The sequence below is a fragment of the Sciurus vulgaris genome, assembly GCF_902686455.1.
Source record: "Sciurus vulgaris genome assembly, chromosome: 12".
In the NCBI taxonomy this organism is placed as follows: domain Eukaryota; kingdom Metazoa; phylum Chordata; class Mammalia; order Rodentia; family Sciuridae; genus Sciurus; species Sciurus vulgaris.
The window spans coordinates 106,603,687-106,624,755 of NC_136473.1; the positions used below are offsets into that span (position 1 = coordinate 106,603,687).

Sequence of the window (21,069 nt, forward strand, 5' to 3'; positions counted from 1 at the left end):
GACCTAACTTCAAAGGCAAATATATGAGCAAAAACGTAAGAGGCAAAGTAGGAATTCTCAACTAGAACTGAAAGCCCAGTGGTCCTCATCTTGTAAAACCAAACTGTTCCCTGATTTTCATTATCATTTTATTCCATTTCCATTATAGTTGGTTTCTAAGAGTTTACCTGAGCTAGATGGATCCAAAATTAACTGAAGAGATGGTGTATTTGTTTGGCTGGCTGGAACATCTCCAAATGAATGGTCTGAAATCTCACTGGAACTTTGACAGTCAAGACTGCTTTGCCCCTTCTCAGAATCTCTCAAAATCTCTTCCATGGCTTTTTCCAGTTGTTCATCACCATTAGAAACTATCTATTAATAGAGGAAGACAATTGTTTCAATCCCATTATAATTCTGAAGATTAATGTTATGAAAATCTTTAATTTCTAGATGAAATTAAAGCAATCTAAATATTTAAATATACAGTTACTGAATAGTAAGAGTTGATACAGTTATACTTAATAGCACATAGATCTATTAAAATCCTGAATAATAAAACCAAGTGAGAGGAGGATTATTACTTTCACAAAAGTGTTCTTCATAAAACACTTCAGGTAGCTTCCAACTACATTTGATATCTTATTTACGGAGGTTGCTTTTTCTTTCTTTTTAAGGAATACAGCCTAAAAATCAGATAATCTTAAATTTATGTGTTTTAAAAGGGAAAATTAGATAAGTTTAAAAAGGTCTGTTGTAAATATCATTTAAATTATCATATCTCTTATTATGATAAAACATATTTTGGATTTATTTACAAATTGTTTGCTAGCTGCCAAAAGGAACTGCTAATTTCCTTAAATTTGACTTATCTTCTTCTTAAAAGTAAGTGAGGCACAAAGTCAAAATAAATAAGTATCTTAACTACAACAGTGCTAAAAATACAGATACCTAAAAGTAAAACCATTGATCATTTAAATAAGTGAATTAAACTACATGTTCTTTATATGATATAAAATGGGTATTTAATAATCTCATTTTTTACAAGTTATTTTATTGGACAGATTTTTAATACACTTTTGATGCTATACTTGATACTAAGTAAAAGCCATAAATAATACATACCACTTTTGGCTAATTTTCTATTCCTGTTTCTAAAGGATGACTACACAATTTTCATGCTCATACACCTGGGTTTGTCACTTCCTTTCCTCTGACTTAAAAAAGGCAAGCCAAAAATGAAAAAAAAAGAACTATACCCAAGTGAAAAGTCAACTGCTAAAAATATAAGACACACAACTTTAAACTGTTCACACAAGTCAGCTGTTAAGTCACCTACCGGAATGTTACTAGCTCCTTTAAAACATAAAAAACAAATGGGAAAAAAGCCTCAAGTGAAAGAAGAACATGACTTTCATGGAAATAATTTCTAAAACCCAAAAGAGAAACAAAAACAACCAGATAAATTAATGTAAGATTTAACCATTAATTTTAACTTGCCAATTACCCTTTCACTTTTTATTTTCCCTTCTACTTCTTTCTACTAAAATTTCAAATGAAAAGGTAAATAACCTGGAGAAAAAATCTTTTAAAATCCCCAAACCAAATAATTAGTCTCTGGATAAATCAAACCTTCATTTTATTCTAAAGGCCAACACTTGAGAAAAACCTTAGATCTTTGTACATCTCCTGAGAGCTTCAATAGTTTAAAAGAAAAAATGATAATTATAAATAGTACTACATTAGAAAAGAAAAAATACCTTCAGTTGAGGTTTCTCATCATCTTTTGTAGAAGTATCATCTGCATGCTGAGGAACCAAAACAAATTCTTCGCTGTTCAGTGTAGCCACAGAATCAGATGATCCACTAACCTTCTGTAATGAAGCTCTGACCTCCATTTCAGTTCTGCAAACTTCTCTTTCCCACATTCGCCTGGCAAAGCTACAGAGATCAAAAACAAACAACAAAAAAATCCAATGATTAAAAACATGAGCAAATTAAAAATATGAACTAATGAAGCTTTAAAAAATTTTTCATGTGAAGAAAAATCCTGCTAATTATCTCAAAATGAGGGACACTACTACCTTCTTAAACTGGGCCTCAAAATGGAAATGTACTCTCTTCTATGAGTTTCAAGACTAAAAGAACAACATTGTTCACTGAAAAACATAAAAACCAACCCACATCTCAACTAAAAAGATTCACCTATATTTATTTAACTCTCTTATTTCTCCTAGACTGCTTCTGTTCTTTTTTAATAAAGGAAATAATTAAACATGATACTAAAAAAAACCTACAAATTCATTCATATTCTTTCTCTCCCCTCCCCCCACATACACTCACACACAAAAACACACACAATATTCAGCTGGGCATAGGAGTATATGCCTACAGTCCCAGCTACTTGGGAGGCTGAGGTAGGAGGATCACTTGAACTCAGGAATTTGACACAAACCTAGTCAACATAGCAAGACACTCCCCCTGGAAAAAAAATCATTTTCGTTACTTTATTAATTAAATCCAAAAGCGTTTTGAAAAGCTATCTCCTCAAGCATACCTTTAAACATTTTTTTCTGGGTCACTGAGGCTGACTAATATAGAATCCAATACTTTAAGTCAGGTATCCTTTCTTTTCCAAACACACAGAGACTTATCAGTACTTATTAGCACACACACATATAAAAAAGGAAGGCTTTCATACTGCATTCATGGAGCAAACAAGGTTTCAGTAATCAAATACAATGTAACTCTGTTTTCTGGATAAATTCCTACTTTACTCCCACAGAAACAACACTCTATAGAAGTTCAAATAGGACACAACTAATTTTGAATGAAGATATATCCTCTGTAGCAGACTACTGGAACCTAGAGTGACACGAATGAATAAGGGAAGAGCCTGCTATCCTGGAGCTCAACTAGTGAGGAAAGAAGCCAGTGAGAAAAAGGAGGTAATTCTACAGGCTATGGGGGAAAAAATAAGGTTAACATTACAGAGAAACTGTGGGGAGTACAGGGATAACTTTTTAAAGAAAAGTAGTAGAAAAGAAATCTCTGAGAGCAAACTATATGAGCCAAAACCTGAAAAGCAAAAAAGAACCATATATGCACCAAATGGTTAAAGTGACCAAATGGGTAATGTGACGAGCAGGCTGGGCTGAAAAAACACTAGACCCTGTTAACCATGACAATATTCATAAAATTCCCCCAGAATTATTCTCTTTTTCTCTGTCCAATTTTGGGTTCTTTTCATTGCCACATATAAACATGGCTGCAATATTCTATTTTACCATTAGGTGACACTATTACTCTTGGCAAAAAAAATAATAATTCACTTCCAATAATAATTTACTTTCAATTCAAGTTACACTTTTAAAACTTACTCTCCAACTTTATCAAAAATCAAAGTTACAAGAATATAAAATTAAAGAATAATGACGATCGAAGCTAGTATAATTAGCTAGACATCATTTATTTCTATTAATGCATATTAATCCTCTTTCCAACAAGCCAATTCAAAATACAAGTTAGTACTATTATGCAGCAGTATGCTTTAGCAAAATGTTAATTTTTTCTTTATGTATGGCAAACGTTTTTTTTTCATCAAAAGAAACAGCACTTGGAAAATTCTCAGAGGTCTTTTACATAATATGGAATTTGCTGCTTTGTCAACTCAAAACTAATGCATCCAATTTCAGCCCAGCATATAACAAATCAATGTATACAGACAAAAATAAAACTGCTTTAAAAAGCATTTCATTAAACCAGGCACTATGGCCAATACCTATAATCCTAGCTACTCAGGAGACTGAGGCAGGAGGATTTCAAGTGCAAGACTGGCCTCAGCAACATAGTAAGATCCTCTCTCAAATAAAAAATTTAAAAATCTGTCCTGTTATAATACAAAAATTATCAGAATATAACTTCTGCCAAAGAATTTCAAAAGATTTTTTTATTTCTCTTTAGAAAAATAAAAACCCAATATTGAAAACTGTAGTGCAGGCATAAGTATTTTCATTTTTAGAGCATGTGAAAAAATAGGACAGAAAATTTATCATTGCTACAGACAATCTGACAGGTAAATGTATGTTTCTTGCATCTATCCCTTCTTCCACTACTCTGAACCCAAAGAAGTCCAATAAACATTTTGACTGAATTGAATCACTTAAAGATACTTAACCCCCGACACCTACAGCAATTCTACTAATTCTACCAGGTTAAATAGTTTTTAATTCCTACTTTATTGCCACATAATTTTTGTTAAACGAGCAAAGATAACATCTAAATCAACACCTAACTTGGAAGCCTAAAACTAAAATTTTCACCTGTGCACTAAAAACTGTACAACATTCAATGAAGTCTAACTGGAAGCTAATTTCTACCCAAAACAACTGAACACGTTCAAAGGTATAAAATCTTAGTGCACATGATCTAATTTCCTCCTGTGCCAATGTCCTTAACCTGCTTCTTGCTTTTAGATTACAAGGAATGTCTATTCATTTTCAAGTGGCTCTTAACTAAAATAGAAACCTAAATATAAATAAGTGTTTGTCAATAGGTTGAGAGAATGGCTGAAGTGAACTCATTACAAAAGGTGAAAAAAGGAATACTCTTTACAATAAGAAAATGGACATAAATAATGTAGAAAATTTGCCAACCACAATGATTCTGTTTTTTGAAGAACTGAGCCAGTCCAGAAAAAAAAACTACAAGTTCTGTTTACTACACTATTCTAGTTCCCAGGCAAAAATCATATCAATATGTATGCAACTATGTTTCTGGCTCTAAAAAGGACACAAAAGAACTTTATTAATTCACATTACCTAATTTTATTTGTCCAGTAATAATTCTCAAACCTTGTTCTGGGAATAAGTCCCCCTTCAGATCAAACCATATGGCCTTCATAGAAACCTCAACCCACAGCCAAACAGATGCAAAAAAAAAAAAAGTAGATACTGAATCTAAGCTAGACCAATTAATACAATTGTTAAGACTTTTGCTGTAGTGACCAGAGAACTCATCATAACATTGTATGTTATAGCAGAAACTTTTATGATGTAAACTGGGAATTGTTGGTAACCACATTTTTCCCCATACGAAGAAGGCCAGTGTGCAGCAAGAAAGGAAACAGACAATACAGTTTTAACAGAGTCCCATCCCTGAGGTTTAGCTCCATCTGTTCCCATCCTTTATCTTAACAAATCTATTACTATTCCTTTACTTCCATAAAATATCCTTTCCAAAACTTTTTTGCAAAACTTAGTTTAAATTGGATTTCTGTCACAATAATCCTCATAAGTTCTACTATAACTTCGTGTTAGCAAAAAGATGTACAAGACACATTTTAAAAGGCTGCCAAGGGTAGTAAGGTTTTCATATAGCAAGTGAAAGAACAGAAACCTAGGTGAAGGAAGAGTAAAATAATCTGAAGTTGACAATAATTTCCCAGATAAACAGTATACTAAGTGGAATAAAAGAAAGGGGAGAAGTAGAGAAAAGACTGTTTTGAAACAACTCTGGGGGAAGAGTAGGTATTATAAGTGGTGCTTACAGTGAAAGGATGGTCTTAAAGGCAACATAAAAATGTCTTACAACCAAAATAGGAAGCCATAATAGGACAAAAAAAGTAATTTAAAATGATTGTTATGTTGTGATTATTGCTACATAATATGACTATGTCATAAAAATATAACATGATACAAGAAATTGTTTCATTTAAAAAATCTGGGTTGGGATAATATATTATACAGTATAATATATTATTGCTACCAGTTTTTTTATTCCCTGTTACAGAATTAAACATTTCTGCCTTTTTTTTTTTTTTCTTTCTTTTTTTTTTTTTTTTTTGGGTGCTGGGGATCGAACTCAGGGCCTTGTGCTTACAAGGCAAACACTCTACCGACTGAGCTATCTCCCCAGCCCCCATTTCTGCCTCTTATCAATGACTTTGCAGTACCTCTCACTAGAATAAGTAAGGTACATTTCCCTGCCCTAATAATTTTGTGCTTAGACATGAAATTTACTTTAATCAATGAAATATCAGTATACAGAACTTGAACAGAGACTTTTAAAGTGTTTTAGTAACTTGGCTTGGTCTTAAGCCAAAATATAATACACAATGGACCCAAAAATGTAACAAGCAAATAGACCTGAACAAAAGACCCAAACCATAACATGCAAAAAACAATCACCACCACCACCAAAAAAAAACCCTCTCAATTCAGTTCATAGCTGGAAACAAAGTCCTTCTTGTGGATCCAAGAAACCATGAACTAAAAAAAGTGGGTTTTTGTAAGACATCATACCTTTTAGTACAGTTATACAGCATTATCACAGCAATTTATTCTTAAATTTCTTCATCATTATTATACTATCTTCAGATTAAATAAAAAGTTAACATTGCAACTAATAAATCAATCTTTCAAGAAGATATTAATGTCTTTAATTATGATCTAAAAATCTAAGTTTCTATATTATTTATATCCCATTTAATTAAAATGTACTTCAACAGGCTATCCATCTAGTACTAAAACTCAATTCTAGGTATACCCAGTTGTATAAAATAATTTTTGCCTCTGTATTATATTATAGTTTAGAGAAGCCTACGAAGCAACATCTTATATGCAATAATATAAATGAAAAATATTTCAAAAATGAATGCATCAGGGCTGGTACTGTAGTTCAATGGTAGAGTGCTTGCCTAGCATATGTGAGGAACTGGGTTTGATTTTCAGCACCGCAGATAAATAAATAAATAAAATAAAGGTCCACTGACAACTAAAAAAATATTTTAAAAAAAGAATGCATTCAAATTTTTTAATGAAGAGCATTTTCTCTTTGTTTTCTGCTCTAAATCTATGCAAGAGTCAAGGTTGATAAAAATATAAACTTTAGGTATATACTTGCCTAGAAAACCTAGGCTCATCAGCTATACAATTTAGAGTTCCATAAATTTGTTTTATAAGACTAAACATCAGCTTTATGATCAGCAGACAGAGATTATGCACAAGGGGGTGGGGGGAATCCATCACTAAAAAATAAATAAATAAATAAATCACATAACTGTAGCCCTCACTTTTCCGTTGATGTTTAAAACAAAAACAACATTTTTGTGATCTTGGATCACCATCTAATATTTGGGAAAGGCAGTGTAATGTCAGGATTGTGCTGTATCATGCTGCACAAGACACATAAAACAGTCAAAACTCCATATTTCTTTCTGGCTCAATATGTCCATGGAAAAGGTACATAACCTCTAAAAAAACACTAGTTTTTTTTTATCTGAAAAATAAGGGGTTGGGCTAGTTATCTCCAAGATCTCTGCGCTTTCTATACGCCAATTATTTATTTTCAGAATTCATCTGTATATGAAAAAGAAAGAAAATATGGATTAATAAGTTGAGACACTGTGTTAGATTTTTGTTGATGTGACCAAAATAATCAACAATAACAACTGAGAGGAAAAGATTTTTCCAGGATTGCTGTTTCAAAGTTTAGTCCACAGTGGGCTGACTCCACATCCCTGAATCCTAGGTCAGACCTCTGTGGAAGACATCATGGTGGAAGGGTGTGGTGGAGGGACACTGCTCACGTCATGGCAGCTGGGAAGCAGAGAGAAGTGGCAGGGCCCACAGGAAAAATGAACCCTTCCAAGGCATACCCACAGTGCCCCACCTCATTCAACCACGCCCCACCTGCCTACAGTTACTACCATTTAGTCCATTCGAACTAGAATGGACCGATTAGGTTACGGCTCTCATAATCACTTCCCATGTGAACATTTCTGCATTAACACAGGAACTTGTGGGAGACATATCCAAACCGTAACTGACACAAAAAATAAATTTCCTTTACGAGTTATAGAAACAAACACAGAATCTAGAAATCTTCAATTGAGAAATATATTTACTAACATATTACTTTTCTAAGAACTGATAACTATTATACTCAGATGACCATCTCTTTGGTCCTCACACAACGTATAACCATAAAAGTAGACCAAACCAACACACCAAACACAAATAAGGATTTACTACATATCTTAATAACTAGCACGAGGTTAACAAAAAATTATTCAATTTGTTGGATCTAGCATAGACACACTCAAGGTAGAAAACAAAAACTCAGAAGCATGGCACACAGACATGGTTTATGCAACTAAGGAAGAACTAAAAGATTCCCTGCTAGTCTCTTCAACTATTGATCAAACCATGATCAGCAATAAAGGGAGCCTCAGTCATTGCCCAAGAAGACATAGAATCAACATAACTAAGAAAAAGAAGTCAAATGACTTTTTTTTTTTTTTTTTCCCAGAACTGGGGATTGGACCCAGGAGTGTTTCACCACTAGCCTACATAACCAACCCTTTTTATTGTTTTGAGACAGGGTCACCCTAAGTTGCTTAGGGCCTCCCTAAATTGCTGAGGTTGGCTTCAAATTTGGGATCCTCCTGCCTCCGCCTCCCGAGCCGCTGGGATTACAGACATGCACCACCGTGCCTGGCTCAAATGACTTTTTTTAATCATCAAATATTTTATCATCAAATATATATATAAATTTTTTTTCTTTTCCCATTAAAGACTATAAGCAAAGATTTGACTTCCATCTTTGAAGCACAGGACCTCTAGGTTTACTAAACCAGTGAGTATTTCTGAGATATGCCTAATTTAATACCTTCAAGTCCATCAGAAGAATTTGGAGTACATACTGATATCCCTTATCCAAACTTTAAATGTTTTTGACTGCAGATATTTTCGGATTTTGGAATATTTGTGAATACATAATGAGCCAACTTGGGTACAGAACCCAAACCTAGCACAAAATTTAATTGCATTTCTTAAATACATAGCTTCGAGGAAACTTTACACAAAATTTTTATTGTAAGTATGTTTTGACTGTACCCTAATACATAAGGTGAAGTATGGAATTTTCCACTTGTGCAGTCATGGTGGTGCTCAAAAAGTCTCAGATTTGGGGGCATTTCAGTTCTCATATTTTCAGATAAGGAATGCTCAATTTGTACACAGCACCCAAAAGCTTTTGGCATATGGTATATACCTGGCATAAGACCATATATGTTTGTATGTGTGTACACATTTATACTTGCCAAGTTCTACAGAATTAGTGAGAATTTGAAAAACACGGAGATCCATATAATAGAATCAGAACTCATGAAACCCCTCAAATTAATGGATTTCAAGAAAAGGCATTTTCCTTTGATTTGGTACAATAGTAACAAAAAAGAGATAGTTTACATTTGAGACTATTTCCTAAAATTTACTCCTGAATCAGTAAAAGGATTCAGCAGGATACTTATGAGGAAAGTTATGAAACATGGAATTAAGCTTTGAAATCCTAAAAATTTATTTTCAAATGATGGTGCACAAGTCAAGTTGACTTAGACATGATAATCATGACCACATACAACAAAAATTCAAAGTAAAGAAACTGTTCTAACACTGGATTTTTCTACTTTATTTTACAATTGTTCATTCTCACAAAGCACATAAAATCCAAAGGTACTTTATACATAATTATAAAATCAAATTATCCATGTTATCAACAAAATGTACTGGCCTAATAACAATCTTCATTAGATAGCCCACCTAACAGCTATTTTTAAATGCTTTCTGGTGATTAAACAGGGAAAGTCAATAACGCACAATCAGGAATCCACATTTGACAGACTTGTTGCTAAAACTACATGTTGATGCCCATCCTGGCACTCATCATGCATTTAATTCCTGGGTCACAAACCACATACTACGCAGGCAGACTGGAGCCAGAAGGTCTCTAATTCTCACATTAAATCTGGCTAACTCACTCTTTTAACAAGCATTCATTATTGTCGAACACATTATTTGACAGGCATAGTTATACAATAATCTTTGATTAGATAACAGACATTTCACACTGAGCATATTCAAAAATCAAATTTCCTATCTTTCCTATCATACTTTCTTACATCAGACCTAACTCTACCCGCATACCAACCTTTCTTCCAACTTTCTCACCTCGATTAAGGGCAACTCCCATCCTTCAGTTACTCTGGCCAAAAACATGCTACTTGTATCTCTTTCTTTCCTTTCTCAAGCATGCCTGCAGACACACCACACACACACACAACTCTTCCTTTTGCTCTCTCACATTCAACCACATACATACACCCCTCATATTTAATCAGCAAACTCACTTTACCTTCAAATTACATCCAGAAATCATCTATTTCTTAGGATCTCCACCCATTACCCATTCCTAGCCACCATTATTACTCTCCAATATTATCTTAAATCATCTTTCTGTACTTAAACCCCTATGATCTGTTTCAACACACACACACACACACACAGAGTGGTTCTTTTAATTTTGTTCTTGCCATTTCTCTGATTGAAATCACCAATTGTTCCTCCATTTCACTCATAATGAAAGTCAAATGATCATCAAAGATATTGTATGCCTAGTATTATGCACAGCACCCACCCCGTCACCTCACCTCTTTAACCTATGTCCTCCCCTTCTTCACTCACCTCCAACTACTGTGACCCCTTGCTTTCCCTCCAACAAGGAACACTCTGCTCAGCCATCTGCTTGCCTACATTCTTGGTCCCTCAGATCTCCTTCCCTCAAGAGATCTACCATGGGGGACTGGGGTGCTCAGTGGTAGGGCGCTCGCCTAAAACGTCTGAAGCCCTAGGTTTGATCCTCAGCACCACATAAAAAATAAAAAATACAATAAAGGTATTGGGTCCATCTACAACTAAAAAAAATGTATAAAGAAAAAATTTTAAAAAGAGACCTACTCAACACCTCACCTAACCCTGCTTCGCCCATTAAGAAATTGCAACTGCCCTTTGAACTACTCCACTTACTCTACTTTTTCAGAGTACTTATTTTCAAACATATAATTTTTTTATTATATTCCTTGTTTTTTTTTTATTATAAACAAATGGGATACTTGTTGCTTCTCTGTACATGGCGTAAAGGCATACCATTTGTGTAATCATAAATTTACATAGAGTAATGTTGTTTGATTCATTGTTATTTTTTCCCTTCCCCCCACCCCTCCCACCCCTCTTTTCCCTCTATACAGTACTTTCTTCCTCCATACATGCCCCCCTCCCTAACCCTAACTCTAACCCTAACACTAACCCTTCCCTCCCCCCATTATGTGTCATCATCCACTTATTAGCGATATCATTTGTCCTTTGGCTTTTTGAGATTGGCTTATCTCACATAGCATGATATTCTCCAATTTCATCCATTTGCCTGCAAATGCCATAATTTTATCATTCTTTATGGCTGAGAAATATTCCATTGTATATATATATATATACCACAGTTTCTTTATCCACTCATCAATTGAAGGGCATCTAGGTTGGTTCCACAGTCTGGCTATTGTGAATTGAGCAGCTATGAACATTGATGTGGCTGTATCTCTGTAGTATGCTGATTTTAAGTCCTTTGGGTATAGACCAAGGAGTGGGATAGCTGGGTCAAATAGTGGTTCCGTTCCAAGCTTTCCAGAGTGGCTGCACTAATTTGCAGTCCCACTGGCAATGTATGAGTGTACCTTTTTACCCACGTCCTCGCCAACACCTATTGTTGCTTGTGTTCTTGATAATCGCCAATCTAATTGGGGTGGGGTGGAATCTTAGTGTAGTTTTGATTTGCATTTCTCTTATTACTAGAGATGTTGAACATTTTTTCATATATCTGTTGATTGCTTGTACATCTTCTTCTGTGAAGTGTCTGTTCATTTCCTTAGCCCATTTGTTGATTGGGTTACTTTTTTAAAATTTATTTTTATTGTAAAGAAATGGGATACATGTTGTTTCAGTCTGCACATGGAGTAACAGCATACCATTTGCATATTCATATATTTACATAGAGTAATGATGTTTGATTCATTCCATTATTTTTTTCCTTCCCCCCCCACCCCTCCCACCTCTCTTTTCCCTCCATACAGTCCCACCTTCCTCCATTCTTGTCCCCCTCCCACTCTCATTAAGCGTCATCATCCGCTTACCAGTGAGATCATTCCTCTTTTGGATTTTTGAGATTGGCTTACCACACATAACATGATATTCTCCAACTTCATCCATTTGCCTGCAAATGCCATACTTTTATTATTCTTTATAGCTGAATAATATTCCGTTGTATATATATACCACAGTTTCTTTATCCATTCATCAATTGAAGGGCATCTAGGTTGGTTCCATAGTCTGGCTATTGTGGAATTGAGCCGCTATGAACATTGATGTGGCTGTATCTCTGTAGTATGCTGATTTTAAATCCTTTGGGTATAGGCCGAGAAGTGGGATAGCTGGGTCAAATGGTAGGTCCATTCCAAGTTTTCTAAGGAATCTCCACACTGCTTTCCAGAGTGGCTGCACTAATTTGCAGTCCCACCAGCAATGTATGAGTGTACCTTTTTCCCCACATCCTCTCCAACACCTATTGTTGCTTGTATTCTTGATAATCACCGTTCTAATTGGGGTGAGATGGAATCTTAGTGTAGTTTTGATCTGCATTTCTCTTATTACTAGAGATGTTGAACATTTTTTCATATATCTGTTGATTGCTTGTACATCTTCTTCTGTGAAGTGTCTGTTCATTTCCTTAGCCCATTTGTTGATTGGGTTATTTGTATTCTTGGTATAGAGTTTTTTGAGTTCTTTATATATTCTGGAAATTAGTGCTCTATCTGACAAAGATATTCTTCCACTCTGTAGGCTCTCTCTTCCCATTGCTGATAGTTTCCTTTCCTAAGAGAAAGCTATTTGGCTTGAATCTATCCCAGTGATTGATTCTTGTTTTTATTTCTCGTGCTATGAGAGTCCTGTTAAGGAAGTCTGATCCTAAGCCAACAAGGTGAAGATGTGGACCGACTTTTTCTTCTATAAGATGCAGGGTCTCTGGTCTGATTTCAAGGTCCTTGATCCATTGTGAGTTGAGTTTTGTGCGAGGTGAGAGATAGGGGTTTAGTTTCATTCTGTTGCATATGGATTTCCAGTTTTCCCAGCACCATTTGTTGAAGAGGCTATCTTTTCTCCATTGCATATTTTTGGCACCTTTGTGTAGAATGAGAAAATTGTATTTATTTGGGTTTGTGTCCATGTCCTCTATTCTGTACCATTGATCTACCTGTCTATTTTGGTACCAATACCATGCCGTTTTTGTTCCTATTCCTTTGTAGTAGAGTTGAAGATCTGGTATTGCAATACCCCCTGCTTCGATCGTTCTGCTAAGGATTGCTTTATTATTCTGGATTTCTTATTCTTCCAGATGAATTTCATAATTGCTTGCTCTATTTCTGTGAGGTACATCATTGGGATTTTAATTGGAATTGCATTGAATCTGTAGAGCACTTTTGGTAGTATGGCCATTTTGACAATATTAATTCTCCCTATCCAAGAACATGGGAGATCTTTCCATTTTCGAAGGTTTTCTTTAATTTCTTTCTTTAGTGTTCTGTAGTTCTCATTGTAGAGGTCTTTCACCTCTTTTGTGAGATTGATTCCCAAGTATTTTATTTTTTTCAAGGCTATTGTGAATGGGGTAGTTTTCCTAACTTCTCTTTCTGAAGATTCATCACTTATGTATAAAAATGCATTGGACTTATGAGCATTGATCTTGTAACCTGCTACTTTACTGAATTCACTTATGAGTTCTAAAACTTTTCTGGTGGAATTTCCAGGTTCCTCTAAATATATAATCATGTCATCAGCAAACAGGGATAGTTTTTCTTCTTTTCCTATTTGTATCCCTTTAATTTCTTTGGTGTGTCTAATTGCTCTGGCTAGAGTTTCAAGGATGATGTTGAATAGAAGTGATGAAAGAGGGCATCCCTGCCTTGTTCCAGTTTTTAGGGGGAATGCTTTCACCTTTTCACCATTTAGAATGATATTGGCCATGGGCTTAGCGTAGATGGCCTTTACAATGTTAAGGACTATCCACTATCCCTATTTTTTCTAGTGTTTTGAGGATGAAGGGGTGCTGTATTTTATCAAATGCTTTTTCTGCATCTATCAACATAATCATGTGATTCTTAAGTCTGTTGATATGGTGAATGACATTTACTGATTTCCATATGTTGAACCAACCTTGCATCCCTGGGATAAAACCCACTTGATCGTGGTGCACTATCTTTTTAATATATTTTTGTATGCGATTTGCTAAAATTTTGTTGAGAATTTTTGCGTCGATGTTCATTAAGGATATTGGTCTGAAATTTTCTTTCCTCGATGTGTCTCTGTGTGGTTTAGGTATCAGAGTGATATTGGCTTCATAGAATGAGTTTGGGAGGGTTCCATCCTCTTCTATTTCATGAAATACTTTGAGGAGTATTAGAATGAGCTCTTCTTTTAAGGTTTTGTAGAACTCGGCTGAGAACCCATCTGGTCCCAGACTTTTCTTTGTTGGTAGGCTTTTGATGACCTCTTTATGTCATTGCTTGAAATTGATTTATTTAAGTTGTGTATGTCCTCCTCATTCAGTTTAGGTAATTCATATGTCTATAGAAATTTGTTGATGTCTTCGAGGTTTTCTGTTTTGTTGGAATATAGATTTTCAAAATAGTTTCTAATTATGTTTTGTATTTCACTCGTGTCTGTAGTGATATCTCCTTGTTCATTCTGAATTTTAGTAATTTGAGTTTTTTCCCTCTTTCTCTTTGTTAGTGTGGCTAAGGGTTTATCAATTTTGTTTATTCTTTCAAAGAACCAACTATTTATTTTGTGAATTTTTCCGATTGTTTCTTTTGTTTCGATTTCGTTGATTTCGGCTCTGATTTTAACTATTTTCTGTCTTCCACTACTTTTGGTGTTGGTTTGGTTCTTTTCCTATGGCTTTGAGCTATAGTGTTAAGTCGTTTATTTGTTGATTTTTGCTTCTTTTGTTGAATGTGCCCCATGTGATAAATCTTCCTCTAAGTACTGCTTCCATACTGTCCCAGAGATTTTGATATGATGTGCCTTTGTTCTCGTTTACTTCTAAGAATTTTTTTATTTCCCTCCTGATGTCTTCTGTTATCCATTCATCATATAATAGTGTATTATTTAATCTCCAGGTATTGGAGAAGTTTCTGTTTTTTATTCTGTCATTTATTTCTAATTTCAATCCATTATGATCTGATAGAATACAAGGTAGTATCTCTACCTTCTTGTATTTGCTAACAGTAGCTTTGTGGCATGAAATATGGTCTATTTTAGAGAAGGATCCATGTGCTGCTGAGAAGAAAGTGTATTCGTTCTTTGTTGGATGGTATATTCTATATACGTCCGTTAAGTCTAAATTGTTGATTGTGTTATTGAGATCTATGGTTTCTCTACTCAATTTTTGTTTGGACGATCTATCCAGTGGTGAGAGAGGTGTGTTAAAATCGCCTAGTATTATTGTGTTGTGGTCTATTTGATTTCTGGAATTGAGAAGGATTTATTTGACGTACATGGATGAGCCAATGTTCCGGGCATAGATATTTATGATTGTTATGTCTTGCTGATTTATGCTTCCCTTAAGCAGTATAAAATGTCCTTCTTTATCCCTTCTGACTCACTTTGGCTTGAAGTCCACATTATCTAAAATGAGGATGGATACTCCAGCTTTTTTGCTGTGTCCATGTGCATGGTATGTTTTTTCCCATCCTTTCACCTTTAGTCTATGGGTATCTCTTCCTATGATATGAGTCTCTTATAGGCAGCATATTGTTGGATTTTTCTTTTTAATCCAACCTGCCAGTCTATGTCTTTTGATTGATGAGTTCAGGCCATTAACATTCAGGGTTATTATTGAGATATGATTTGTATTCCTAGTCATTTGACTCATTTTTGTTTTTTGACATGATTTGGTTTCTCCTTTATTTGGCTATTCCTTTAGGCTAGTTCCTCCCGTTGCAGATTTACATCGTTGTTTTTCATCTCTTCCTCATGGAATATTTTGCTGAGAATGTTCTGTAATGCCGGCTTTCTTTTTGTAAATTCTTTTAGCTTTTGTTTATCATGGAAGGATTTTATTTCATCATCAAATCTGAAAGTAAGTTTTGCTGGGTATAAGATTCTTGGTTGGCATCCGTTTTCTTTCAGGGCTTGAAAAATGTTGTTCCAGGCCCTTCTAGCTTTTAGGGTCTGGATTGAAAAATCTGCTGATATTCTTATTGGTTTCCCCCTGAATGTAATTTGATTCTTTTCTCTTGCAGCCTTTAAAATTCTGTCTTTATTTTGTATGTTAGGTATTTTCATAATAATGTGCCTTGGTGTGGGTCTGTTGTAATTTTGTATATTTGGAGTCCTATAAGCCTCCTGCACCTGGTTTTCCATTTCATTCTTCAGATTTGGGAAATTTTCTGATATTATTTCATTGAATAGATTGTTCATTCCTTTGGTTTGTTTCTCTAAGCCTTCCTCAATCCCAATAATTCTTAAATTTGGCCTTTTCATGATATCCCATAATTCTTGTAGATTCTGTTCATGATTTCTTACCATCTTTTCTATTTGGTCAACTTTGTTTTCAAGATTAAATATTTTGTCTTCAATGTCTGAGGTTCTGACTTCCAGGTGTTCTATCCTATTGGTTATGTTTTCTATGGAGTTTTTAACTTGGTTTATTGTTTCCTTCATTTCAAGGATTTCTGTTTGGTTTTTTTTTTATTTTTTCAGTATCTCTCTTTATTGGGATGATCTTTTGCTTCCCGTATTCGCTCTTTTAACTGTTGATTAGTGTGATCATTTAGTGCCTGCATTTGCTCTTTCATCTCCTCCTTCAATGCCTGCATTTGCTCTTTCATCTCCTCATTTGCTTCCCTGATTGTTTTAATTATGTACGTTCTGAACTCCCTTTCTGACATTTCTTCTGCCATGCTGTCATTGGGTTTTATTGATATAGTATCTAGGTTTGTTTGGTACATTTTCTTCCCTTGTTTTCTCATATTGGTCAGATATCAGTGGGACTCTAAGATATTGCAGATTTCCTCTTTGGCTTATATTGTTCCTGTAGATTTCTAGTATATCATCTCCCAGCCTTCAGTAGCCTGAAGTCTTGGAGGAACTTGATAATACAGTGCTTCCGAAGATAGCTGTCCCTAGCCCACTACTTTTTCCATGGCTGGGGGCTGGCTCTGTGCAGAAAAGCTCTTACTGGGTGGGTCTGCTCAGAGGAACTGGCTGTAGATGGCACCTGCCGCCAGAGGGAGTAGGGCTGCTTGGAGAAGTCTCTGGCTGCCCTACCCTGTTCCCAGAAGCCGCCTGCGGACTGGGGCCCACCGCTGGGTCCGGGGCTTTGGGATTGGCTCTGTGTGGAAAAGCTCTCACTGGGCGGCCTGCTCCAAGAAGCTGGCTGTGGACCGAGCCTGCCGCCGGAGGGAGCAGGGCTGCTTGGGAAAGTCTCTGACTGCCCTGCCCTTGACCAAGCCCTTTAGAAAGTACACCTCACCACCACGTGTCCCACACACTGTACACAGAGTTACAAGACTGGTTTTCCTGGATGAATTTAGGTCTTGCTTTGGCCCTATTCTGCATTCTATGCCCCTATTCCTCCCTTTTGGAATAGGAACGTTAACACTATACCACTGTATATTGGATAAATGTGACTTGTTTTTGACTTTTACAGAGTTTGCCTTGCCTCTCAGATGTTATGCTGCCTCACCTTCAGCCCTGAGCAATGGAGTTGGTCATCTATGGACTGAGACACCTGAAACCGTGAGCCCCAAATAAATTTTTCTTCCCCTAAGTTGTTCCTGTTGGGTATCCTGATCATAGTGATGCAAAGCTGACTTTAGTATATAGCACATTATGTGACACCTAAATAAAACAAATTATGAAATAACATATATTACTAAAGAACAGTCTCTAAAACTACCATAATGATGGGAAAAGATTAAAACAAAAGGTAATGACCAAAGTGAGCACCTCCTTCTGAGTCAAAGAAGCATGACATGTAAAATGATGGCTACAAACAAGGACAGGAAAAGAAATTTGTCCAAACATGAAAAGTCACAGTCACCTCAGATATGACTGAAATAGGGACACAACTGAAAAGACTTTTCATGTTTTCTCAAAGTAGAAGGCACTGTAATCTATAAAGATTATTTATATAAATGCAGAATATAACAAACAGGAATAAGACATCATGGCTGTAATTTTTTCTTTACTAACTTTTCATGTGCTCTGTAATTCTATAAAAATGGAATCAAGGTAAATGTTTTTAAGGGTCACTGGGTCAAAGTCCAACACATAAGGAAAATGCTGACACCCGGTACTCTGAGAAAACACCTCCTTGTGCCATGATGTGATTAAATATTCCAATATCATTGCTAGGAAGAGGATAGTCTTCTGTGGAGGTACAGAGTTAGAATTCCTATCAAGCTTCAGTCTTCAAGCTCTGGGCCCAGGGCAAGTTACTGGCTCTACTACTGAAAGGACAATTCATGTCCACTCAAGGATAGACTTCAGAGCCATGCCACTCTTCAATCGTTAAGCATCAAAAAACCTACTATTGCCTTCCTCCAGCTTCTAGTCTTCTGATGTTGTGGGCAGTCCTTGGCACTCCTTGGTCTGTATTCACATCGCTCCAACCTCTGTCTCCATCTTCATATAGCAATCTCCTTTGTGTTCCAAGGATTGGTTTGTTTGTTTGTTTGTTTGTTTGTTGCAGTGCTGGGGATTGAACCCAGGGCCTCATGTATGCCGATAAGCACACGTTCCACTACTGAGTCAAACCCCTAGTCCCATAAGGACCAATTTGACTAGAAAAGAAATAAAGCAAGAAACAAAAATTATCTCAATCCCACAAAGATCAAGTCAACAACCATAAGAAGAAAAAAGAAAAACTAAAAAGGCATAGAAAATTTAAAGCTTTGAAGCACTAAACTAGCATAAAGTAGACATAAGAAATTCTATATTCTTCAAAACATAATTCGTACCACCAAAAGCAATTTCAAAAATCTCCCCAGATTATCCACTCTGGCAAAATGATACCACCCTGTGGGTTTATGGATTTGAAAAAATTGATGTTTTTTAGATATACCCATCTAGCTCATACACAGATTTTTTTAAAATTAACTCACATTCAGATAACTAGAGTACCAACAGGTATAAAATTTTGTTATCAGGAATAGAATAGTATGCCAGCTTACACTCTCAATTTCCCAAAGAGTAAACATGTATGTGTTTCCCAGCCTAGGAATACCAGATTGTTGGCTACCACCTACAAAAGAACTTTACAAAGGCATCTCAAGTACCTCGAGCTTATTTGAGTTTTCATGTGCCTCTTACTCTTAATGGCCACACACAAAAACAATCTCAAATTCTTAATGAAAACAACAAATACATAATTACTTTAACATTTATTTTCTCTTTAAAGATAAATCTCATGTTTTCTATGAATAATCACCATTAGAGTGAATATAAAAATATTTTTTCATAACCATTAATTCTAAGAATAGCCACTACTTCTTTTTGAACTTTTTGATTTTCCTGCAACCAGCTTCAATGTTAATTCCCTGAAGCAATATGCAAAAATCACTATATCAACAACAGTAATTTCAACGTATTACTGTATCATTGATTTTCACTGTTCACTCTTAGTTCTCTATAGTTTTCTGCAGACTAATTTCCCTGTCCTTGCATGTTTGTAGACATGCAACAAGTAACAAAACACTGGAGTTATGTAAAACATATTCCCAGCTGAGGTTAAACAAGGTAATCCTTCACCTTCAGTTGCAGCAAGTAGCCTTTTTATGATCTATTCAGTGTGTTGTTTTTCACACTTCTTATTTGTCCATTTGTGATTTTACTATTTCATACAGTGCCCAAAAACAGTAATGAAGTAATGTCTACTATTCCTGAAGCTAAAAACACTGTGATGTACATATGAAGAAAACATGCATTAGGTATGTGTTCTTTAGTCATGATTTAAATATTAATTAATCAATAACATATTAAATAAGGTGTCTTTAAACAGAAAGAAACACAAAATAATATTATACATTAACTGGTTGGCCAAAAACGTTGAGACTAGACATTTCCAAAAACGTAACCCTGTATATCCTTTGCAAGTAATATTAGCTTCAGTACTCACTACATTAGTGTTCTCATCAACTATAGTTTTAACTACTAAATAATGGGAACCAACTATATTTTGAGCATTCTTATTAAAAATCAAAGAAAAATTTTGCTACAAATAATGTTTTTAAAGAACATTTATGTTCCACGGGCAGTGGTACATGCCTGTAATCCCAGGAGCTGGGGAGGCTGAGGCAGGAGGATCACAAGTTCAAAGCCAGCCTCAGCAACTTAGCAAGGACTTAAGCAACTCAGTGAGACCCTATCTCTAAATAAAATATAAAAAAGGGCTGGGGATGTGGCTCAGTGGTTAAGTGCCCCTGGGTTCAACCTATGGTATCTCCCCCACAAAAAAGTAACCAATAAAATAAAAATAAAATATGTACCACTTTCTTAAAATTAAGAACCATATTACTAATACTTATGACATAAGAAAAGGAAAAGATGTCATAGCCAAAAAATAAATAAAAAATTCCAAGAATTAAATTAGATGGATAATGACAAGAAAACCAAACTCAGCAATAAAAGTAAAAGGATTCTGCATTACAGTAATGATAATGATAAAAAGACATCAGCAAACACAGGCCAAAATTACAAGTTCCATCATTATAAATAAAGAACATAAAATAACGCACGAATCAGCTGTGTCCTCCTTCACTAGAGAGGGTCAAGCTTCCTGGCCTTCAGCCCTCACCAAAGGATCCATTTACCAAAAAACTCAAATTGTTGGAGGTTTGAAGATGGCGGCCTAGAGGGTGGCTGCATTTCATGTTGCTCCAGGACTCAGGATTCAAAAGAGGAGATATTGAGAGACTTGGGACCAACTCAAAGCAGCCGGGTGGGTCCCTCCCATTGGGGAGGCGTCCCAGATGGGACGGTAGTCCCGGATCCCAGGGAACTTTGTGAAGTAGAGCTGCCCGGCGAGACACCCCTCCCCCCGCTGGAGCAGTGAACTCGGACAGCTGTGAGCGTCGTAGAGGAGGCCGCTCAGCACAGCGCTGGGACTCGGAGCAACCACTGGGGCTTCGGTGGCTGCCTG

General features: G+C 35.7%; 1 protein-coding gene across 6 annotated transcripts in view; it reads right to left on the bottom strand.

The window, feature by feature from the left end:
- RABGAP1L (RAB GTPase activating protein 1 like) overlaps positions 1-21,069 on the bottom strand; it is a 683,255-nt gene that overhangs the window by 610,943 nt on the left and 51,243 nt on the right. For 4 of the 6 annotated variants that reach the window (XM_079106391.1, XM_079106386.1, XM_079106390.1 and 1 more), the window contains 2 exons: positions 1,740-1,920; positions 168-354 (listed from right to left, as the gene is read on the bottom strand). In XM_079106391.1, the coding sequence (XP_078962517.1) occupies positions 168-354; positions 1,740-1,907 (355 nt within the window). In that variant the 5' untranslated portion in view covers positions 1,908-1,920. The remainder of the gene's footprint in view (positions 1-167; positions 355-1,739; positions 1,921-21,069) is intronic. The other 2 variants (XM_079106392.1, XM_079106393.1) reach the window with 1 other exon arrangement.